Source organism: Pezoporus occidentalis, unplaced genomic scaffold (genome assembly GCF_034315485.1).
Source record: "Pezoporus occidentalis ecotype Australia unplaced genomic scaffold, CSIRO_AGI_Poc_V1 ctg236, whole genome shotgun sequence".
Taxonomy (NCBI): Eukaryota; Metazoa; Chordata; class Aves; order Psittaciformes; family Psittacidae; genus Pezoporus; species Pezoporus occidentalis.
In genome coordinates this window covers 534,383-559,169 of record NW_026914244.1, presented here as the reverse complement: position 1 = coordinate 559,169, position 24,787 = coordinate 534,383, and the positions used below count along the sequence as shown (strand labels likewise).

Sequence of the window (24,787 nt, the reverse complement as noted above, 5' to 3'; positions counted from 1 at the left end):
GTTTTCATGTCCTTTTATATCAAGTGTTTTTCCCAAACAAGTTTTGTGCCAGTTTATACTTCCAGTTCTGACCAGGGGGAAATATTAGGGGAAGACTGAGTCCAAAGGGGTTAAAGCGTGGACGTTTGCATTCCATCCTTCTGTGTTGTGGTTCTCTAATTGTGAAAATAATATCAATAATGGTTATAAGAAGCAGCTAAAAAAATATCCACCCACTTAGAGTTTGCAGATTGCTGGGGAAAAGAAACAGTTGGGGAGAATATTAATCACTTTAAGCATGGAAATGCTTATTTTTAACTCTTTCTATAAAAGATTTGTGTTAGACACACGTCAATTGGTGTAATTAGTCAGCCCCTTTCCAGGTTATTTTCTGTAGTAAAGGCTAATTTTGCTTGTGGTTCTCTCATTAAGAACAGAACATTAATAGCAAAGGGAAAGATAACTCCTACATGGCGATATAAAATCCTTCTCATGTACATAAGGGAAAAAGAGTTAATGTGGCACCTGGAGAGTGTGGATATACACAAAAGAGACCCTGTTTTTCCAGTAGGAATGAATGTGCCAGTTTTGTGTGTTCTGAAATGTGTCCGTGTAAAGGTGTTCAGCAGTTCTCTGTCCTGTCACTGTGCCCCAGCATCGTGCCCTGTGTGCTCCCTCCCTCTTCTTCTGGAAGGTATCCCACCAGCCTCACCAAAGTTGCAGTAAAACCCCCCAAATGTTGGCATTATTTAGTTTTATCAGTCTGTGACTGCACAAGTGGGCAATGTGCTTGGAGTGTTACCTGTTCACATTCATGAGAGATTCAGATCCAGGGGTCAGAGCCAGTTTTGACTGAAGTCCAAGCTAAACTTTGGTGACCTGAAGAGAGCAGCATGAGACCCTCAGGTAGCAAAATGATGTGCAGAACATTCCCTCTATTCAGTTCAGTGTGCTTCCTCCTCGATTGAAATTACAGTAGCTCTCCTGCTTTATTGTACCTGGGAGAGATCCCCTATCTTCAGTGAAGTAATTCTGGGAGTCATATTCCGAATGTCAGAGCTACAGGGATGCACAGATGGCACGTCTGTGACATGTACATCAGTGCAGAGGGTCTGTGTATGTTAATTTTGGAAGTAAGTGCTGTGAGTTCTCCTTAAGTTAGTGCTAACCGGGGCTGTCACTGTGACCTGTGAAGCACCAGGGTCCTTTCCGTGGCACACTCCGCTGCTTTGAAACCTAAATGAATAACAAAGAACTTGGAATATCCTGAAAATGATACAGTTTCTGCCAGTTTCTAGCACCAATATTGGACTTTATCCTCTGTAACAGCTTTTAAAGACGACTTCCCTTATTTCAGCCTTGTTTCAAATGAATGGAAATGAATTGAAAGCCCTTTCTCTCTACGCACTCTGTTCTCTTGCTCAGTCGGTCTGATGTTGTTGAGCTATTTCCTAGAGAAAGTTACAGCTCATTAGAAATACCAAAGTTGTTAATTTAAAGTATTCAGCATCACAGTTAATCCTAAACTGATTCTGGTGAAAACGACATAGACCGTTCTTCTCCTTGCGCTCCCATCTTTATTTTCTGTTAGGAATATGCTTTCAGTTTTGCTCTGAAACCTGAAGTGTTGGTGCGTTCTCTCAATTAAAGGCTGTATTTCAAGGCAGGACAGATTGACTCCTATGTATACTCATATTTCTGTGAGTTTATTTACTTGCTCAGTATGGCAGAGATTCTTACTGCTGTTTTTGTGTGGTTTTGAAAGGTATTGAATGCGTAGACATTCCTGGCACAGTATAAATGGCACTTTAGACATGTAGGATGATATTTTGTGGGGCTTCTTTCCCAATTGAAATAGGTTTTTTTTTTTTCTTCCCCTGACAATTACAACAGCTCAATGAAGTCCTCAGAATAATGCCAGCCTGCCTTTTGTTAGTTATACAACTGTGGCTGTTCAGATGTAAATATGTGCACTTTGGATCAAATCCTGAAATAAATTGATGAGAGTAGTTGCATGAATGGGGACCGAAGCAAGAATGAGTTGTCAGGGTCAGCTCCTTTATTCCCTTATAATATGGGTGGGAAATGCTGTTGCATCTGGGGATAACTGTGTGCCTCTTATAAGGAAATTTGCCTTTGAAGTTGCACTTGGAGCTGACTGACCCATTACAGTGAGAAAAGGGAGAACTGGAGAGCATAATGTCTACTTGTAATAGTCTTGTGTGACTGCAGCACTGTACCAGTAATGCTGAGGAAAGAATGGGCCCTCTGGTTTTGTAGCAGATCCTTATTGCCCTTGCTTTTGTTTTCTGTTATGACTGTTTCATTAACCAGTATATAGCAGCCTGTGGATACAGTCATGTTCTCTTTGGGACACGGAATGTGACAGAGTGAGTGTATTACCCTGGGGTAATATGTTCTATATACAATAGTAATAGAGGCAGTAGAAATGCCTAGATTAGAAAGAACAGGATACCTGGGGATTACAGCAGTGTAATAGAGTTCTGCCAGGAGAAAAATCTCTGTCCTCAATTTTTAACCTGGAGGATGAGGGTAAGGTGACTGTTAATGCTACAGATTTCAGGTTGGGCTAAAAACTAAAGCATCCCTAAACTTGGGATGGAAAGAAATCCTCCCAGTTTGGGTGCCAGTGGGAGAAGGAAGTTAGAAGTTCACGCATAGAATCATAGAATCATACATGCAGCCCTGCTCTGTAGATGTTCCTGTTCTGTACCAGGTTTCCTGATTGAATATGACAACATAGCACAAACACGAACTTCGTGAGACTCAAACTTGGCCATAATGAGGTGTTTCCTCTTTCCTAGGCCATAGTTCAGACTATTTAGCAGACTTAACGCTGCTGGTGTCAACTGGCTATTCATTAAAGCCAGTGAACAGGTTGACATTGCTCAGTTGTTTTGGGGTTTAATGATGTTGTAATGAATTCGATTAGCTATGCAGGCAAGGTGGATTTCTGTCTTTGCAGAAGAAACAATGCCATCTGTTGCTAAATCTTTTTATGGGAGGTAAACATACATGAATGGTGAAATCATCTGTGATTACCCTGGGTGTCTTTCTTTACACAGTGCCCTTTAGAGAGGCTCCCACCTACTCAAACAGAAGGCGGAGACCTCCGAGCACCTTAGCAGCACCTCGGATCTTGCTTCGTTCCAACAGTGACAACAACCTGAACATCAACAACCTCCCTGAGTGGTCAGCCTCCTCCTCTGCTTCTTCACACCGCAGCCTTTCACCTCATCTACTTCAACAGATGCAGAATAATCCTAATGGAACTGTAAAAACTGTGGGTAGTTACACTCCATCCTCCCGGAGCCGCTCGCCATCCCTGAACAGGCTGGGAGAGGATGCCAAACGGCAGCAGCACAGGCACATCAGGTGTGTTTTGGACTGTTTGCACAGCATGACATATCCCTGAGGTCATCACTGCCATGTTCTTTTTTGCAGCCTTTAAAGTTCAGCCAAGCTCAGCAGTGACTTAACACTGAGTTTGCACCTCCAAGTCAAGGTGCTGGTTCTCAGGATCTTTTAATCATTGAAATATTGAGTGTATTTAACAGCAAAGTAAAATGTTTCTGAGATACTTGGTCCCTTCATGAAACTATTGGTCATGCCAGAAACCTGTGTTGGAGCAGCTCGTGGGTGGTGAAGCAGAGACAGTTTCTCTCTTTTGTAGATGTGTGCTGAACTAAGGAGTAAAATAGAGGGAATAACTGGGGGGGAATAAGTGAGGCTGTGTAGGAGGCTGGCTGAGAGCAATGGGGGTTTCTTGAGATGCTGCTGCTAGATGTCATGGGCTTCTTTCATGATTATCCTTGCTGCAGGGTTTCGTGTTCCCTGTGACTTTGCTGCTTTTCCTTTCCTCTTGAATTGCAAGTGTGATTCAGCAGGCACTCTGCAAATACCCTGCAGCTATGTCCCACTGGAAATCAAATCCTGAATAATTAGAGTGCTGTAGGTATTGCAAGCAATAGGATAAACCAGAGGATCGTCTCTAAGCTTTCATCACAAACGCGGGCTTCAGCTTTGTGAAGCTACTGCCCTGTGAATAGGCAATTACAGGTTCACTTCAAGGAGGACTCAGGAACTGCATGTCAAGTGTGCAAGTGGTGGAGCTGCACCAGGACAAGGGGGTGAAGCACAGGGCAGAAATGAAGGAAGACAGAGCTGAGTACTGACAGAATTACAGCTTGAATAGTTTGACCAAATACATCTAATTCACTGATCACTTATCTGGCCTTGCCTCTCCTGTTCCCTAATATCAAAACCCATCCACTGTTCAGAGCAGGGAAGGACATGAGAATTGTTAAGAAAAGCAGGCGTTTGTTTCTGTTTGTCATTTGTAGGTGTAATGGATCTTTAGCTGGGTTTTCAGCTCAGTAAAACAAAACGTCAAGAAGCTGAAGCTGTCGCCTATTACCTTGCACATTCTTCTTCTCTCCTTGGCTGCAGGCACCCAAACTGACAAGCAGTATTTGTGACAGGAACAATACTGCTGGAGAGTGGAAACATGGTGCTTTGTGAAAAAATAGTTGTCTGAAATGTAAGAATCACTGGGAGGAACAGGAACCAAATTGCTTATGCCAGTGGTGTCGTGCAGGAGAGCAAAAGTCAATGCCTTAAGGGGGCCTGCAGGAAATCTGGAGGGGGTCATTTTACAAGGGCCTGCAGGGACAGGACAAGGTGGAATGGCTTTAACCTGACAGAGGGGAGATACACATGAGATCTCAGGAAACAAATTCTTCCCTGTGAGGGTGCTGAGGCACTGGCACAGGGTGTCCAGAGAAGCTGTGGCTGCCCCATCCCTGGCAGTGTTCAAGGGCAGGTTGGACACAGGGGCTTGGAGCAATCTGTGCTAGTGGAAGGTGTCCCTGCCCGTGGCAGGGGGTTGGAGCTGGATGAGCTTTAAGGTCCTTTCCAGCACAAACTGCTGTGTGATTCTATGAAACTCGCCTTACTTTGTTGTATGTTACAATAAGGGCAAAATCTCATTGGGATATAATTTGGATGACACTTCCTCACAGAGAGCTGTATCGGCTTAAAACCAGTTATAATGAGGCTTTGCTTAGGTGAGGAGGCTGCCCCGGGGATGCTTCTCAGAGAATGAGTGCCCTCACATTCCCCTGGATGCTGCTGATGCCACCAGTGGGAGGGTTTACCTTAGAGTCCATGATTGTTTTAGCTGGAAAGGATAAAAAGTGCTTTTTCATCAGTATTCCTGGGATAACACACTTGCAGATCCTTGAAGTATAAACAGCCCTTTGAGATGGCAGGAACAATTAAATTACTTTGGAATAAGCAACCATTTATTTGCTTTGACTTTATTCAGCCACTTCCCTCTTCCCTTTCTGAAAGCACATCATTTTGTAAAGTAGCCCAAATGATAGTGGAAACCAGTTTAATGCCTGAAATTTGGTGGAAGTAACATTCTGGTCTTTCTCTTAGTGCATCAGTATCACAGCTACTTAAAGTGCCACCCAGCTGCAGAGTTTCATATGCATCATCAAGACTGGTTTCAGAGCTGTCCAGACTATGCGCAAGTAGCAAGAAGAGAGCTAGAGGCTCTCTAAGGACAACTAAAAGGGTTTTATATACCATTTTTCCTGCAAGCAATGCCTTTTCCTGCCCCAGGCCTGTTTTGAAGTCAAGAATGGCACCCTGCAGGACGCTTTGCTCACAGATTTTGTTTAACTCTATGACCACCTACTTACTGTCAGCTAAATGTGGGGATTGTTGCTGTCTCTGATTATTATTAGCAAATAATATATTCACCATGAAGCTGTTTCTCCCCTTAGGGATGAAAAAGCCTTTTTTGACATAGGAATAAGTGGGTTCTGGAGCAGAAGCAGCCATCAAGTTAATAGTGTGATGAAGGGTTAATGAGGTCTGTAGGGTTGACATTGTGGAAAGGGGCTTGAAAGTGATGCTGAAAGGGGTTCATGTGAGGTTTACAGCCTCTGTGGCTTGGATATTGATTTTGTACCAAACTGGTGGTGTGGGAAGCTGGCACCCTTCCTGTGGGATTTGTCACTGTGATGAGTGAAAGGAGGTGCCAGCCCAGCCGCAGTCAGGGCTGAGCCATCAAGGACAGCCACCTTCTGGGTGAGAGGGAAACAGCCACACATCTGAAACCTCCGCATCCCCCTCCTGCTGCTTCATGGCATGGGACTTGCTGGGCTGGGAGCCCAAGTTGGGGACAAGGTGGGAGAGGAAAGATCTTTTATTTTGAAGAAGTCATCTATGCCACGGTGCAGCCCTGATTTCCATTAGCAAACTGTCTCCGGAGAAATTCTGCCTTTGGTGTGAAGGTTAAATGTGCCATTTCCCCCTCCCCTTTCCCAGAGAGAAAATGCATGTATCTTCTAGGACAGGAGTTAAAGAAAATGTTGGGACATAACTGTGAATAGCTGTTACCTGGCTGCTGCCAGGCTAGGGAGAAAATAAAGCTTGTTAGAAGTGGAAATCAGGGGTGTAGCAGCAGTTTATAGATCTGGATTCTTTTGTGGTGATGACTGTTTCTTCACTTAAAAGGAGAAGGGGATGGAGCAAAAGAACTGAAACCCAAACATCATCTTTTCCTGTCTTCCTTTAAACAACTGTGAGAGTTAGCTGAGGTTTCTGATGCAGACTCCATCCCAGACGTGCAACCAGAGCCTGCTTTTAAACTCTTTATTAGAACCTGTTCGCAATGTAGAAGAACAGAACACCAAGGTGAAAAGAGGATGCTATTCCAAATGGTAAAGAAGTTACTGCAGGAACGTGGAAGTGTTCCTCATATGGAATACCCACTGTGTTTGGGTTTTTTTTTACCAGACAACTTCTTTACCTATAGTGAGAGCCTTATTGACTCCTATTTTGGTAGGAGTTTGGTTAAAAACAAGGGCAAAACCAAGTAAACATGTATTTCATTTTGATTATTGCTATAAGCAGTAAGTTTGAGACATTTTCTTTCCCCTTACAAGGAAGTTAAGTGGAGTGTTACAGTGCTAGATCATCATTAGATAATTTTCTTCCTTTGGTACCCTGTGTTTTTCCTATAAATCTTTATGAATGTTCTTCTTTCTCATTAATGTTTTCTGTTTCTAGACTTCCTGTGTAAGACCCCAAGTGGTATCTCCTATAGGTTTGCACCCTCTTTAATATTTGCCTTTCTCTTTTTGTGTATTTTTGATGGTTCAGTCATTGTCTGGAGGTTTATTAATGATCTTATGCATTGTTCACTGGCTTTATACACCGTAAGCACATTGTGTGCTGGTTGATGACCTAGGGCTTCTCTGGGCATACCGTGCTGAAGTCATTGGGACAGCTGTTGATTGCCATTAGTAGGGAATGATTTTTTGGAGGATATGTTAGGCATAAGAACCATGTTTTGTGCAGACCTAAAACTGAGCTCTAGGCCTTGGAGTGACGAAGTAACTTGATTATTCAGTCCCTTTAGATAATAATTCAATTGTGTTGATTGCCCAATTAACATTACAGTGTTACAGAGATGGCCATTCCCAAGAGTAACTGTAAATACTGATGTTTTAAAGTCTTTCTGACAAATTGTGATGCTTTTAATGTATGCTTTACATATCAATTTTAAATTTCATCAGGGTCTGTGAATGTGCAAATGTCATTTGCAGAGAAACTGAAAACTTCAGTGTCATGCGTTTTCTTTTCCAGGCCATCATGGTCAGATAAATATTGATCCTGTTTCCTACTGAAAGATTTCAACCATTAAAAGGACATGTTTAGGATGAAAAATGTGTGTTTTTCCTGCAGGGTTAGATGTCTTACTGGAAGACAATTATGTTAGTCACTGCTTAATTTAATCCTGCTAATGTGATGGTAAGTTATTGACTTTGCCTGTTTTAAATACCCAGTTAATGTGTTTTCGTTTCTATTTCCAGTGCCGTTTACAGTCCTAGTGCCAACAAGGATACTCTGTCTGCCTTGGATTATCAGGGTCCAAAACGCAAGCTTTACAGTGCTGTACCTGGAAGACTTTTTATTGTCGTTAAGCCATATCAACCTCAAGGGGAAGGGGAAATTCATCTGCACAAAGGAGACAGAGTCAAAGGTGAGTACATAATGAATTTTGAAGAAACATTTTCTTCTGCTAGATGCAGCTTTTCCCTTAAATTTCTATTTTAGGAGGGAAATCTGTTTCGTAAAGGTGCTGTTATGCATTTGTTTCTTTGCAGGGTATTTGTTCCTAGATCTATTTTGTAACCAGTTCATATTTAGCTACTTCTTCCACTGTAAATGACTTCCAAGTACTACTGAAATTCAGCAATACGTGCAGTAATAGCAGCATTGTCTTTCACACTAGAGCACGTAGTTTGCTTCTGTAGTCATTATAGAAAGACAACTCCAGGGCTTTAAAAGGTTGTAAACATGTCAGCTATCTGAGCAGCTCAGGAAGGAAACAGGGATAAGGTCAAGTCTTTTCAAGCCCTTTCCTCAAGGAACAATTTATTGGTTAAGTAGAAAAAGTCCCCTTGTGAGACTTCAGGTAAGTAGGAAGGAAGGACCTACAGTAAATATCTTGGGGTGGAAGTGTGGCTGTGCATGTATAATGTCTGTCCACTGGTGCACTTCCCAACTAAGAATATGCTAAAAGCAAGGACAGACTTTGTGTTATTATTTTGAAGACATTAAGTACATGCAGGAATGGCTGAGAAAGTGGGCAGTGTGGCTTATGGGATTCACCTTCCGAGGGTGCATTACTACAGCTGTGGTTTTACACATCCAGGTACAACTGGTCAGGGAAGAAAAAGACTTTCTACTCAGTTCATACAAAACAAATATCAGTTATGAAATCAAATAAAAGGGAAAAAGTCAGTGTCCTAAATAAGTGTCAGGCAGCTGAAAATTTCCTTGCATCACAAACTACTTATCTTACAAAGTAAAACTTCAAATATAGAATTATAGGATAGTTAGGGTTGGAAAGGACCTTAAGATCATCCAGTTCCAACCCCCCTGCCATGGGCAGGGGCACCTCACACAAGACTGGGACGTCCAGTGCTCTGTCCAGCCTGGCCTTGAACACTGCCAGGGGTGGAGCATTCACAACCTCCCTGGGCAACCCATTCCAGTGCCTCACCGCCCTCACAGTAAAGAACTTCTTCCTTATATCTAACCTGAACTTCCCCTGGTTTAGTTTGAACCCATTTCCCCTTGTCCCATCACTACAGTCCCTAATGAAGAGTCCCTCCCCAGCATCCTTATAAGCTCCCTTCATCTCCTCCATTGAGCCTGCAAACAGTAGTTGTTAAAAATGGGGAGCCATTAGAAGGGTATTTTGTGTTTTTATGTTTGGATGTGTCTGGTTCTGAAGTGCCTCTGGGTTTAATCATTGTTGTTAACTCAAGCTGTCGGGAAGTGTAGGACAGAAATCTGAAGAATGCTGCACTTAGAGATAAAACATACACAAGATTAATTTTAAATACAAGGATGAAGGAGGAAGGTGAAATGAAAGAGAGCTGGTGATGTCTGTAGGGATGAAAAGATAATTTTGCAGTTCTGGGAGATTGTGCCCTGATGACCTCCGGAGCAGTGATGATGATCTGAGGAAAATACAGCACAAGAACTTTTGGAAGAGTTCATATGAACACTTCGTAAAACATTATAGGAGTTCCCAATTAGTGGAAGTTACCTAAGCTAGAGTAGAAGCAGCCAAACAAAGCTTTGAGGTTACAGGTTTTCTTGGGAATGCCAAATACCAATTAAAATTCAAGTCTGAAAATGCAGAAGTCATCTTCAAATTCAGACAAAATAGACAGAGCTTTGCATGGGACCAGCTTTTGGAACCAGCTTTGCAACCATCTGGGATATCATGGAATCATAGAATGGTTTGGGTTGGGATGGACTTTAAGATCATCCATTTCCAACCCCCTGCCATGGGCAGGGACACCTCGCACTAGACCATGTTGTCCCAAGGCTCTGTCCAACCTGGTCTTGAACACTGCCAGGGATGGAGTATTCACAACTTGTTTGGGCAACCCATTCCAGGGCCTCAACACCCTCAGAGTAAAGAACTTCTTTCTTATATCCAACATCCCCTGTTTCAGTTTAAACCCGTTCCCCTATATGAGACTAAATGCAAAAGGAGTAACACATAAGAGCACTTCATAAAAGCCTTGAGGTGTCAAAAGAATGGGTGCAGTCTGGAGAGGGGTAAAGCTACTTTAGGGGTAACTGTCATGTAAAAATGTAAAACAAATTAAAAGCAAATTTGACCCGGGGAATTACAGAGCAGTCAGTCTCACCTCTGTGCCTGGCAAAATCTTGGAGCAGATTCTCCTGGATGCCATGCTAAGGCACATGAAAATCAACAAGGTGCTTGGTGACAGCCAGCATGGCTTCTCTAAGGGGAAATCCTGCCTGACCAATTTGGTGGCCTTCTATGATGGGGCTACAGAACTGATGGACAGGGGTAGAGCAGTTGATGTCATCTACCTGGACTTGGGTAAAGCGTTCGACACTGTCCCACACGTCATCCTTGTCTCTAAATTGGAGCGACATCAATTTGATGGATGGACCACTCGCTGGATAAAGAACTGGCTGGATGGCCGCACACAAAGAGTTGTGGTCAATGGCTCAGTGTCCAGCTGGAGACCAGTAACGAGTGGTGTCCCTCAGGGATCGGTGTTGGGACCGGTCTTGTTCAACATCTTCGTCACTGCCATGGTCAGTGGGATTGAGTGCGCCCTCAGCAAGTTTCCCGATGACACCAAGCTGTGTGGTTCGGTTGATACCCTGGAGGGAAGGAATGCCATCCAGAGGGACCTTGACACGCTTGTGAGGTGGGCTGATGCCAACCTCATGAAGTTTAACCATGCCAAGTGCAAGGTCCTACACCTGGGTGGGAGCAATCCCAGGCACAGCTACAGGTTGGGCAGAGAAGAGATTCAGAGCAGCCCTGCGGAGAAGGACTTGTGGGGGTTGGTTGATGAGAAAATGAACATGAGCCAGCTTCAGTGTGTTCACAGCCCAGAAAGCCAACCGTATCCAGGGCTGCATCAAAAGGAGCGTGACCAGCAGGTCGAAGGAGGTGATCCTGCCCCTCTACTCTGCTCTTGTGAGACCTCACCTGGAGTATTGTGTGCAGTTCTGGTGTCCTCAACATAAAAAGGACATGGAACTGTTATAACAAGTCCAGAGGAGGCCATGAGGATGATCAGGGGCTGGAGCACCTCCTGTATGAAGACAGGCTGAGAAAGTTGGGGCTGTTCAGCCTGGAGAAGAGAAGGCTGCATGGAGACCTCATAGCAGCCTTCCAGTATCTGAAGGGGGCCTATAGGGATGCTGGAGAGGGACTCTTCATTAGAGACTGTAGTGATAGGACAAGGGGTAAAAGGTTAAAACTTAAACAGGGGAAGTTTAGATTGGATATAAGGAAGAAGTTCTTTCCTGTGAGGGTGGTGAGGCACTGGAATGGGTTGTCCAGGGAGGTTGTGAATGCTCCATCCCTGGCAGTGTTCAAGGCCAGGTTGGATGAGGCCTTGGGTGATATGATTTAGCGTAAGGTGTCCCTACCCACGGCAGGGGGGTTGGAACTGGATGATCTTAAGGTCCTTTCGAACCCTAGTTATTCTATGATTCTATGATCTTTTCATACCTTTACAAAAGAATACTGGCTCTTGGGTTAAAATATGATGGCCCAGGGTGTTCCACGTGGAGTTCTCAGTGGAAGGGTGGAGGAACAGAACAGTAAAGAAAGGTGCTTGTTGGTCAGTTACAAGAAAATGAAGAAAACTTGCATATAGTGGGGGGAAAAAAGGTTTTTAAAAGGCCAGCCAGACCTCTGCTCATTTGTGATCCCAGCAAATTCAGCAACCCGGGAAGAGCTGCCAGCGCCTACAAAGGGTGAAATGTTGGGGGTTGTGATTGGCACTAAATCACTTCCTACACTGTGTGTGTTTACCAAGATCTAGGAGGTGCCAACACATAAAGGAGGAGTGTGGCTGAGCCCCGTCATCTAGTTTTGTGAGACGTTGTACACGGTTGTGTTCAGTTCACTGGTTGGGTTTAATAATTACCAATGTTTTTGTTTGTGTAGAGGATGTAAGATTAACATGGATTCTTGTCCCCACAATAAAACAATGGAGACTCCAGGCAGTTCTGGATTAAGACAAAGCAGAGAATGTGTTCCCTGACAAAAGAGGAAACAGTGCACCAGGTTGATGCTGAATTTTGTAGAGGCATTTGTTATCTGGCTGCTTGTTTAAATTAGAATTTGAGACTATTACATGCACAAATATCCCCAGAATAAAGGGTTAAAATTTCAATCATAGAATAGAATCATAGAATGGTTTGGGTTGGAAAGGACCTTGAGATCATCCAGGTCCAATCCCCTGCCATGAGCAGGGATGCCTCACACTAGACCAGGACACCCCATGCTCTGTCGAGCCCAGTCTTGAACACTGCCAGGGATGGAGCATTTACCACTTCCTTGGGCAACCTGTGCTAGTGCTTCAGCACCCTCGCAGTAAAGAATTTCTTCCTTGTATCTAACCTGAACTTCCCCTGTTTTAAGTCTTAACCCATTACCCCTTCTTCTATCACTACAGTCCCTAATGAAGAGTCCCTCCCCAGCATCCCTATAGGCCCCCTTCAGATACTGGAAGGCTGCTCTGAGGTCTCCACGCAGCCTTCTCTTCTCCAGGCTGAATAGCCCCAACTTGCTCAGCCAGTCTCCATACAGGAGGTGCTGCTCCAGCCCCTGATCATCCTCATGGACTCCTCTTGGACTTGCTCCATAATTGGACGTGCTCCAGTTATGACAGTAACTGCAAAAAAACAATGCAAGAAGAAATTAATCCACTTCTCAACCACTTCTCAGATCTTCTTGTAATAGCATGATCTAAATTGAGACCTGTGATTTTTGTGGGGATACTAACCAATGAATGTCAAAAAGCTGAAATAGAAAATGAGGTTGTGTCTGGTCTGTGAGTTTTGAGTCTTTGTATATAGGGAAAATGTATGTTTTCTGACTATAAATTAATTATTACTGTTAGAAACAGGGGGACATACCCATCCAACATCAAATCATCCCTGCAGGGATTATGTTTTCAACTTCAGGGGTGTGATTTGCACATTGAATTAAAGTCTGGCAGAGGTCTGGCAGTTGTAGGCACTCCTGGTTTAGAGCATTTCATAAAAGTTTGATGCAGTAAAGTCTGGTGAGATTTCTGTACATGTCAGTCTGCTTTCAGAAAAGGTGTGGAGAATGAAGTGTACACAGGGGTTGTCAGTGTTATTACTTGGGATGAAACCTCATGAAGTGTAATTTAAAGGCTGTTTGCAGGGCGAGGCTGAAACATAGCCAGCCTCCCATTGCTGAGCAAAGGCACAACTTTCGGAACAAGATCAAGTCCTATTTTGTGTTACCATGTCAATGGTTCCTCAGTTGTCACAAAAAATATGTCAGAAAGAACACAGCAAGGTCACGTAGAGAAACAAAGAGTCCAGGTAAAAAGACAGTGCTGCTTTAAAAAGGTCTGGGTTGTGTAACAGTGTTGAGGAAGCCATAGGTGACAAAAACCCAGGTTCAATTAAATCTGGATTCACATCCCTGTTCCAGTCAAAATCTCATTATTTATAGAGATTAAAAACTTTGTTCCAAGGTGAGAGATTGACAAGTTCCCTCTCCATCACCCCAAAGCACAGGCAGTAGAGCTCTTACAAGCCTCAGTACTTGCATGCTGTGTGAGTGCCAGAACCACTGGCTATAGGGAGGTCCTGCTTTCATTCTCTTTCTGAGCAGAAACTCCACTAGCTACCTGGTGCATCATCTGTCATTTAGAGATCTGCTTAGCAAGGGCATGAGCCAGTCAGCACTGAGGTCTTAATTTTCTGGGGGTACACATACCTGTTTGGGGTTTAGCAGCTCACTGTGTGCAAGGTCTTGGAGGAACCCCATGGAATTCAGTTTGTCCTCACTTTTAGCCTCACATTTACAAAAGAAAAGCTCTCCTCTGCGAGCTTGGCAGCTGCACTGTTCTGTATAAAACACTGATGCTGAAGTAGTGGTGTCTTGAATTGCTTTGGGAGATTCGAACGTGTATGGGCATTTGCAGTGGGATTCTGACCCTGGGGAGATGCTCATCACATGGACATCCCATGAGACTAATCACAGCGAAGATGTAGCGAAGCATTCATTACAGGGATAAAAACCCAGGACAACATATTAGAGAAAGGGATTAGTTAGGAGATGTTTTTATGGATTTTCTTTTTTAAATTGGTAGAATTAGAAGGGTCAGGGAGAGGGATGAATTCCTGAACTCTTGACGAGAAGTTCTTTCATCTGATGAAGATGAAGCAGGGTTATTTCTCTTTCTAAAACCACCAGAAGTGCACGAGTGACAGTGGTTCACAGTACTACTGGAGGAATGTACACATCCAGGGAAACTGCTCAGGGAAAGCTGTCAATGGGCAATGTCCAAAAGCAAATGTAAACTAAACAGAATGATCTTGTATTAATAGGATGTTAACGTAGCCTGTACAAAAATATCTGCTTTATTTTTAGTTGTTAGTCATACATCCTGACATCATTTGTGTCTGCCACTCAGAGAGAGGGGCCATGGCTGCTGTAAAAATAAACCTGATAATCTTTATTGGTGCAAGAACAACCCCAATCTTATGTCTTCACATCAATGAAAAAGAGATAGCTTCCTTCCTCACTGAAACACTTTAAATATAGGTTGTTTCTTTCTTCATTTTACATCTAAAAGTCAACAGCAAGAAATCTGCCACAATCCAAACACATACACACATAGAGAAAATATCTGCAGTATTTATTTTAATCAGCTTTTGTGTAGCTAAATTGAATTCTGATACTTGAAATCAAGTGGCTCCTTTTATCATAAAACTCAGCTATATGAAGAGAACACAGCGCTCCAAAGTTCTTTGTGGGTAAAGAATTAGCATTTTTCTATGTCATGAAGCCAAAGGAATATGTAAGTATCTGTGCCTCCTTGAGAAGGTTGCTGTGACTCAAACACGTAGTAGCTCATCTTGTTGGAAAGGTAACAGATACAGGTACCAGCAGCCTGGTGCAGACAATCTCCTGTCACTTAGAAACAAAGCAAATCAAAACTGTTTTCAGAATCTGTTATATTAAAACATACCTGAAAGCATATAATCATAGAATGGTTTGGGTTGGGCAGGGATGCTTCACACTAGGCCATGTTGCCCAAGGCTCTGTCCAGCCTGGCCTTGAACACTGCCAGGGGTGGAGCATTCACAACTTCCCTGGGCAACCCATTCCAGTGCCTCACCACCCTCACAGTAAAGAACTTCTTCCTTATATCTAACCAGAACTTCCTCTGTTTCAGTTCAAACCCATCACCCCTTGTCCTATCACTACAGTCCCTGATGAAGAGTCCCTCTCCAGCATCCTTGTTGCCCTGTTCAGATACTGGTAGGCTGCTATGCATCTGAATTGACCCTCACTACAAATTCAAACCCCACATGGTTGCCCAGTTCAAGTTCTTTGAGGCTTTTGAAGACTCACCCTGCTCACAGTTTTGTTTCTCTTGTCTTTCCCTGTGTTTTTATTGCAGCATTTCCATTTGCCAGGTTCTAGTTATTTCTTCCAATTTTCAGCTCCCAGATTACAGTATAGCTTGTCTATGGGTGGCTTCCCACTGTAAATTTTGCCTTTCCTCTCTTACTTTTTGTTGCCTGCCTTGTTAATTACGAGCTCCTCTCTTTCATCTGGGCAGGGCTCAGTTTCTTTAACTCTTGCTCTGTGATTAAACAGATTTTCTAGTGCTCAGTATCTAGGAAAACAGGGAGTTATTTCAATATCTCAGCAGACTTGTCCATAAACCTTCTGAGAAGTCTCCTGGGCATGCACAATGGGCACATTTAGGAGTTTACCACACCAAGGCCTGTTCTCAGTCACCCTCTCCAGGGTCAGACAAACGGTAGTAATTCAGTAGTAATGATTCGAGCATCTGTTCTGGGCAGAAAGTCAGGAGCTGTCAGCAGTAGAAATACTGACCCTTGCAGCAGCTTCTCTTACTTCAGTGTGAGCTCAGCAGCAGAGCGATCCAAACCTAGCGCTAACATTTCCATTTCTTATGAAATCTTGTAAGTCATTTTGAAAAGGAAAGATTATTAAACCCCTGCTGTGCTTGAAGATATTGCCAACAGACAGTGCTTGCGGGCAGGAGGGAAATTTGGTCTCCGGGGCTTTAGCGCTTGTTAGATTAGTAAATAAACTACTGGAAAGGGAAGAGCCTCCAAAATGCTATTTTGTTTCTTCAGGAGCGTTTTGTACCTTGTGTGAATAAATATGGCAGCAATATTTAACCTAAGAGGTTTGCAGAAGCATTGCTTTGCTACTCTTTTCTATGAAGGCTGAAATTAATGTGCAATGGAATATTAATCTTACCCAGATTCATTGATCTGTTTGGCTTCTTTGCTGGCTCCTGGCTTGATGAGTTTGATTTAAATTCCCAACATAAATAATTATGTCTCATCACAGCTAATAACCTAACTCACTTCTTCAAGCTGCTGTATCTGAAGAGCGGGAGAGAGCTGTGCTTCAAGCTGATGCATCAGAGTGTTGTAGCAAAGACGTGGCCTTGCTCCCACTCCAGCAGGAGAGCTCGCTTTGCTGTCAAGACTGTGAGAAAGTGTTTAGGATGCAAGAGCATCCACAAATCCCCATCGTCTTCACTCTTGACTACTTAAAAGCAGCCTGCTTTATGTAGTCAGTAACTGGCCTGGAATATCCAGGAGATGGGGAGTACCAGAAGACAGAGAGGAGCTGTGAATGATACATGAGCACACTAGCATGGTCCCACACAACAGTACAGGCTCTGGATCTTCTGGACCTCTTCTTGAATTAATGCTCTGTACTCTGCAGTCCCTTGACCTGTAGTTTCGGCATTGCTGTGGAGAAGAACAAACTTGACTCCATCTGTACCTTCCTCGACAAAGATGGTGATCAACTTCACAAATGGATGCCTTTTTTCCAGTGCTTGATAAGAGTTTTTGTCCAAAATTCAAATCAGTGCGGAAGAGTTGTTTCTTACGCTGTTTTTTTCTCTCTCTTTCACTTTCCCAAAGCTATTTGACACATTCGAATGAGAGGAAAAAGACAATCTTCGTAGAGAGTTGTTGGCAAAGATAAAAAGGGAAGAAACAAAAAATGCAGGGACAAATCTTGAACAGTTCTATTTCAGCTGAACCATATTTCCTCAGATTTAGAGAGTTGTGCGCAGATTGTTGTACATGTAGATTTTGACGTAGTGAGTGGTTGCTCTGTAAATAGTCACTGTCAGCTTCTCATCCCAAGTTCCTTTTCCTGAACCTTGTTTTTTGCACAGTTTCTTTCTTGAGGAAGTAGAGGTGATAAGAGATGAAAGCTGTTTTAACTCAGGATCTAGCCTGACACATTGTGGTGAGAGTGGTTTGGGCTGGTGACCTGCACCTAAAGCTTGAAGCTAAGGCTCTTTAGTCTTGCCATCTATCTGCTTGCAGTTGTGTGGCCATAGAGGCACAACCTGCTTCAAGATTAAGCTATGGCAGTTGGACTGTTAGGAGGAGGCAGACAATAAAATACTGAATTAGAGGTAGGTAAGGCTCTTTAGCTAAACCAAGAGAGTCACTTGGATTTCAGGAAGCTAAACTCCTTGAATCCACAATTGGGTATGACCCTTCTGTTTTGGAGGCAAAACTGGAAGTTAAATGTATGTTTAACAACTAAGGAATATTTTCTGTCCATCTTGTTTCACTAATTTGGTTTCTCTCTGGGGTTCCATAGCTTAGAATCATAGAATAGTTTGGGTTGGAAGGGGCCTTAAAGCTCATCCAGTTCCAACCCCCTGCCTCAGGCAGGGGCACCTTCTGCTAGAGCAGGTTCCTCCAAGCCCCGTTCAACCTCGCCTTGGTCACTGCCAGGGATGGGACAGCCACAGCTTCTTGGGAAAGAACTCCTGAATTTGCTGCCCCACTACAAGAAATACCAGTCGAATCTCACTGCTTAGGTCAATTACACCAAACCATTAGCTGCAGATATACAAGGCTTCCCCTCCAGATTGTACATGGCCTGCACATGAGCATGTTCTCCTTGGCAGCTGGGCACAGTCATTTGTTTGCGTGCTGGAGGCCTGTGTGCGGTTGTCATTGGGGCGACAGACAGTGACTTCCTTTCCAATCCTGATCTCCAGTTATGTCAGTCTCTCTTGATTAAGCCTTTGAAAGCTGGAAGCGCTCTGCCCGTGAGGCAGAACAGACGGATCCTGTTCCTCATTAATCACAGGGAGGGAGGGAGGGATATCTGTCAGGAGCAAACAGCAGTAAAGGAATCGAGTACAGCCTAAACTAAACCCACATTTGAAGAAAAATAAGAGCAAGCAAGATGAAGTTATGACTTGTGCTCACCTTCATTTATGTCATGTGTAAAGTTTGAGTGTCCCAAGGAGTTCAGAGATAGTGTGCCCCACCATTTGATGGAAAATATACTCTGTTTCTTGGTAATGAAGGGAGTTGTAATGTGGAAGGATAAAACAGATGTGTTGTTTTGATAAAAGTGATTTTCTGGTAGTATACTGAGTAATGAAGCTGTTCGAGGTATGTCATTAATATTAATTACAATACATACAGTGTCAGTAAACTTACAGGAGCTGCAAGAGACAAAATATCCCATGATTGCTAGGCGCTGCATATAATTTTGTGTTGTTCTCTGGACTTTGGCAAAGCAGAACCTGGCTGATGTTAACTATAATACTTTAAAGGCATTAACACAGACGATCGTGATTGGCACCTGCCTTGATATTTTTTTCTGTTATTCAGTTATTTGGTATTTGTCCAGTTTTAGTTTGCAGTTTGGTTCCTGTAAGCAAACATGGTTCTTGTTTTAAACTATACGTTGTTGTGAAAAGACATCCCAGGATTCCTGATGTTACTAGAACCTTAATTTTACTCTTCCACCATCAGGTTCTCTGTGTAATTTAGGGTGTGTGTAGAGACTCCAGCCTGCTCTTGCCATAGCAACCACATCTTTTGTTTTTCCTAAAAGCAAAGGAAAAAAAAAAGCTTGAAAAGCTTAAGGTTAATTAATAATTTTGGGGCAGTTATCCTTTGATTTACCATTGTCATGTCCTTCAGAGGGAAAAATGTTGAGGAGAAAATCCCTTGCTGGTACCATATCATCTATTACAATGTGCCTCTTAAGCACTGTTGTGAGCGGGAGAAGACAGAAATTATGGCCTCATTCTAATAAAGCCTTCAGGGGGACAAAAGAGAAATGATACTTTTTGATTTATCCTTCCAGTGAGCAGTTTCCGCATTGGAATACACAAAGTGTTGCCAGTTTTTAGAGGGATGTAGATTATTGCGGCTTTGGCTCCTGCTGCAGAATTTCTTGCTAATGGCACCACTTGAGGTGTATTAAAAAGATGAGTTCAAGTTTTTTGGTAGAGTAGAACCCTTTAGATGTCAACTTGTGCCCTTTGAGGATCAGGCTACATGAGTTTCTCCTCCATCCCACCAGCAGTTTGTCTCCATCTCTGTGCGTGAGCCGCATCCCTGTCACCTCCTATTTAACTCTTATGTCATCTTTGTGCCTTTGCAGTTCCACCAGGCATTGCCTTCCTTTCTGGACACCAACAAGGGTGTTTTTACTTGATAGTAAACCCAAAGATACTGTCACTGGCTGTGGATGTAATCTCTGGAGAGGCTTGAACCAGAATTGGGAAGGCTGTCTGCGATATGGCAAGACCTCATTCCCTCTTTAGCCTGTTTTCCATAGGCATCATCTCTTCAGGCAGGACTATGCTTATTTTTGCTTTGCTCTTGCTATTAGTAATAGCTAATATTTAATGTAATAATGTTCTAAAATGGGGCTGGTTTTACTCTGTAGTAATCAATTTTCAACTTGCACTCACAGATAGACTTACAAAGTAAATTTCTTTTCCCGTCTTAATTCGAATGTCTTACCTGCCATGCCCACATTACTTAATGGCTGTGAAATACCCAGCTTCCTTCTCACAGTGCTTGTTGGAGATGGAAATATTTGTGTGATTTGGAACATCACAATAGCAGATCTGACAGATTAATAGAATCTGGAATTAGGGATGTCTTTCTCCTTCTCTGAAGTAGTTCTTGTTCTCCCTCTCTTGCCAGTTTGTGGAGTGAAATCAGGACTGGGATTCAGTGCTGCAAACTCTCCTCAAAAAACCCCAATTAGTTGCAGTAGGAATTTTTCACTGTCTGGCATTTTGAGATTTCTCTTGGCTGGAATCCTACACTCACTTGTATGAGTTGAAGTGAAATCAATGTACAGTAAGATCCTACAGTAATTATCCTATCCATAGATATTATTAATTAAATGTTCATACTTCCTTATATATAAGAAATATATTCTATTCTGTGGACAGGGGTTACATTGTGAGAAGTATACTGGAAGCTGATAAATACCCAGAATATAGTGGATGAATGACGAGGCTTCTGTTTCATGTAACATTGAATTATTGCATTGACTTTGTGTGTTAATGTGCCCAGGTTTGAGATGTTTTCAAGAGCATCTGGAATTGATCAATGTGTTTTTCATGAATTATGCCCCAAATTTGTATGTATTCATATCTTCATTTATATAATGTTTCTTTTAGTGATACAATGAAAGCACAGATCTGGTTTCTTCATTTTTGCTTGCATTTAGGTTTAGAGGTGAAGTGGTGTCTGCTTATGTTGACAGTTATCAATGGGTGTGAGGTAACTGAAAGAAGCAGCTTACCAAAATGTTTTTACTCAGTTTCAGTGGCACTGTACAGTTGTGGGTGTCTTGCAAGGTCGTCCTCTGTTATCCAAGAACTACCTGGGTAGCCATCAGGTTTCTCATGTATGTCAGCGGGGGCTTGATAAACTGTGCATTTGGGACACATCCAGGTGCAGGATTTTGCCTGACTGGATGTGTTTCCTGGAGCTTAATGTGTACTTCTCATTGGCAGGGATGTGTAAATATGCAGCTCATGAAATCTGTATCTCTGAATTTACTACTTTAAAAGACCCAAAACTGACACATTGAAAAACATATTTCTGTCAAATATCTTATGAGATCTCCGTGCTTTGTAAGCAATACCACAAACAGCTTAGAATTGCACTAGGTAAAACATTTGATTTCAAGTGCAGTTTTATAGATCCTGGTGCGTCAAACTAAACTTCTTACAGCCTCTCAGATATTACAAAGATTTTTCTCTTTCTTCCCTCCCCATCATTGATTTCATTTTTATCTTATTCTACAGTCGTGCAAATCGAGTTCAAATGCAGTGCCACTGAGTCACAGCAATTCCACTGACACACAGAGTTCAATTGCAGCCAGGGGTCAGGGACTGCAGTGATGCAAACATCAGCAGAGAGATGTGCTTGGGCTGGTTAGCCTGGATTTTCAGCGGGGGCAGTTACTTTGGGTAGCACCCAGCTGATGGAGCTGTGCTGTGACAAATTCCATGGGCTTATTTATTAGACAGTAAGGAGTTCTTCACTGTGAGGGTGCTGAGGCGCTGGCACAGGGTGCCCAGAGAAGCTGTGGCTGCCCCATCCCTGGCAGTGTTCAAGGGCAGGTTGGACACAGGGGCTTGGAGCAAGCTGCTCTAGTGGAAGGTGTCCCTGCCCATGGCAGGGGTTGGAACTGGATGAGCTTTAAGGCCCTTTCCACCCCAGACCAGTCTGGGATTCTGCTGTTATTCTCTTCTCCCAAGGAAAAATCATTGAAGCATTTTAAAACCTCTCTGTTGTGTGTCACACTGATGGGATATTGAAGTGTCTGCTGTGTACTCAGACCATTAAATGGTATTAATCAACCTACATTGCAAATCTCTGGAGCTACCTACTAAATAAAATAGTATGTTTCTTTAGAAAGTAAAAAACATATGAGATACCAAAATATGGATCATGAACCTCCAATTCTAGTGAGGGTTCAGTATTACAATGGGTTCAGCACTTCAGTGTAATTTAAACAGGCAAGACAACTATTTTTGGTCACAGTATGACCCTGCATTTATCCTTAATAAAAGCAGCAATGAGAAAACTGAAGATGGAAAGAATTATGTGAAGGCCAAGGAAACTTGTGACAAACTATACAGGAAGAGGTTCTAAAGGCTGATCAGAGAAAGTTACTCTGTGCCCATTTTTGGGGTACCAGCATTTGAGTTATTGTACAATGTTTGCCTTTACAATGTGATACTCAGTTATTACTGAACGTGCTGTGTAACTAATCTTGCTATTTGAGAAGAGAAAAAAGCCTGATTTCTGCCTGTGTCTGTCTCTCTTTAGTTTTAAGCATTGGAGAAGGTGGATTCTGGGAAGGCAGCACCCGGGGACATATTGGATGGTTTCCTGCAGAATGCGTTGAAGAAGTTCAGTGTAAACCAAATGAAAGCAAACCAGGTAATCAGATCAAGTTCCTGTTGAGTCCTAACAATGACAAATGCAAGGTCCAAGCAGAGAGGTAGCCTGGGCAGCAATGTGTTATACAGCAGTGGAGAATTAAATAAAGCTGCGCTGCTGAATTAAAGAATAGAGAGGGGTTTATTGATCAGATTTTACTGGATGCTGCCCAAGCAAACAGTCTTTCTCATGAGGGACTGTGCTATGAAGTACTGCAAAAGCTTTTCCACAGAACTTCATGCAGACATTTTGTAAAGCGTTATGCTGCCTTTCATTTCATTACAGTATGGGAGAATGGCCAATTAGACAATTAAATACTGGAAGAAGATCTGGTCAGTCATCTCCCAATCTGAGATAGTCCTACAATGTACTTAGCTCTTGTTCACAGCAGTGAAGTTACCTCTGTTGACCTTTTACTAGTTTTTAGAGGAGGCATCCATTAGTGGGATGTCTCATGTACATCCTTACCGGTGGCAAAGGAAACAGAATCTCCTTTATCATACACTTGTCTTGCCATGAGTAAGTAAAACATACATGATTTTAAGCAAGGAGTCTTTACAGTTCTGTTATAATAAAAGAAAAAGAAATGTACATTAAAGCATAAGAGTTACCTAACAGCTAGTATCTTCTCTGCTTTTAAGATACGAAGACAGCTCTCTAATTAAATGCTCATTATAAGCAAGCTCTGAGAATATAATTCATGTTTTCCAGGAGTGTATTCAGTTTTAAATTCACTATTTATGTGCTTTGGATATCTGATGTATTGATTAAGAACTTTGGGCATTGCACAAACAATACACTAAAATTCATGCCTTGTGTCATTCATTCACAAACATTACTCTTTTATGTATGTCATTATGAACTGCACAGGTTTACTTGCCTTCTTTCATATATACCCACTGCATAAAATGATAGAATGGGATAGGATGCACTGGGCAAGGTAATACTTCCAGAGTAATAAGGATTTGGAAATATTTGTAATAGTTGATATGTATTTTCATTTTGTTGGTTGTAATGGAAGCTGAGTTTAAGGGATGAGCAGAAGAGGAGGCAAGAAGTTAGCTTTGGTAATACAAAAACTTGGGTAAGGGAATGAAGCATCAGGGACACGGCTCTAGGTAGCCAAACACTGTGATAAGGTTATACTTCCTATTCTATTTCCCTTCCTAAAGAGTGAAAGAGAAGGAGGCAAAACCAGATCTAATATTTGGAGAGAATGGTTTTAGGCTCTGAGGACAGAGAATAGGTTGTGCAGGGCTTAAGAACAAATCAGAATGTAAAGATGGAGAAGTATTAAACCAGAAGACTGAGGTTTGAATAGGCAAATCTAGGAGCAGTGCAGTTCTCAAATACTAGATGTAAAAAGAGGGTAACAAGTTGCAGTTCCACTTCATTTGTTGGAAACTTTATGAAAATGAATAAATGCATCAGTGTTGTGGAACATGAGCAGGTGAAGAGCCACGTGTGAACTGTTCTGAAGATCCTTCAATGACGCCTTGATTGGAAGACTTCAGGAAGGTGTATTCTAGATAAGAAACTCCTCACAGCAACTCTGCATTACATTTGAGCTGTGCTTTTGCCTCCGAATCTGAAGAAAATACTGGGAAGGGGCACGAAATGAAGTTATAAAGTACAGAAGGAGGGAGTTGTGCATCTGTAGTGGTTTTGAAGAGAAGGTAACCAAAGTTCTGTCACAAATCCTTAAAGATCTTTTCAGCAGATACTGTAGGAAGTGGATTCAGTGGATGGCATGATGGCATGATTGCTTGAATACATGACGGGATTGGGTCTGAGCAAAAATTCCTTTGATCATTCAAAGGAAAATGAAGAAAATAATTGGCAAAGAATAATAAGAAGGATTTCCCAAATGGAGGTGTTAAAAGGGTATGAACAGAAATATCTTACAAATTTTCTGTCAGGAAGTTATGCAAACTTAACACCATGTGTCTGGCAAAACACCAGAGCATTTACTGCAGTCTGTACCTGTTGCATACTATTGTCTTTCTCATTGTTTTTCCTATTTGCTTATAGTACAGTGTGAATAATAATGTTAACTAGCTTAAGGCTTTAATTATACCATTCTTCTATTCTATATAAGATGAAAATATCATCAAATAAGAGCAAAATGGGCACATTTTCTATACCTTTGAACCCGTTTTCTACACCTTTGAACTTAAGCACTCACATATTTTAGTGGGCTATCCTGAAAAATGCCCTGCACCCAGAAGGCACAAATGAGGTACAGTGCTTCTGTGTGTAAGGCAGCAGAGGTTGGAGCTGTGGGTATGAAAGATATGAAATCAAGAGAATGTGCCTTATTATGATTGAAATATGGTATGGACTGAAAGCAGCTGGTCGCTGAGTTCTCTATGCAGTTTAGCTTCATTCCCTTTGCATAGGA

General features: G+C 42.4%; 1 protein-coding gene across 6 annotated transcripts in view; it reads left to right on the top strand.

The window, feature by feature from the left end:
• The window catches only part of SHANK2 (SH3 and multiple ankyrin repeat domains 2), a 358,561-nt gene that overhangs the window by 127,299 nt on the left and 206,475 nt on the right, over positions 1-24,787 (top strand). For all 6 annotated transcript variants that reach the window (XM_062621925.1, XM_062621926.1, XM_062621924.1 and 3 more), the window contains 3 exons: positions 3,066-3,375; positions 7,890-8,059; positions 22,273-22,386. In XM_062621925.1, the coding sequence (XP_062477909.1) occupies positions 3,066-3,375; positions 7,890-8,059; positions 22,273-22,386 (594 nt within the window). The remainder of the gene's footprint in view (positions 1-3,065; positions 3,376-7,889; positions 8,060-22,272; positions 22,387-24,787) is intronic.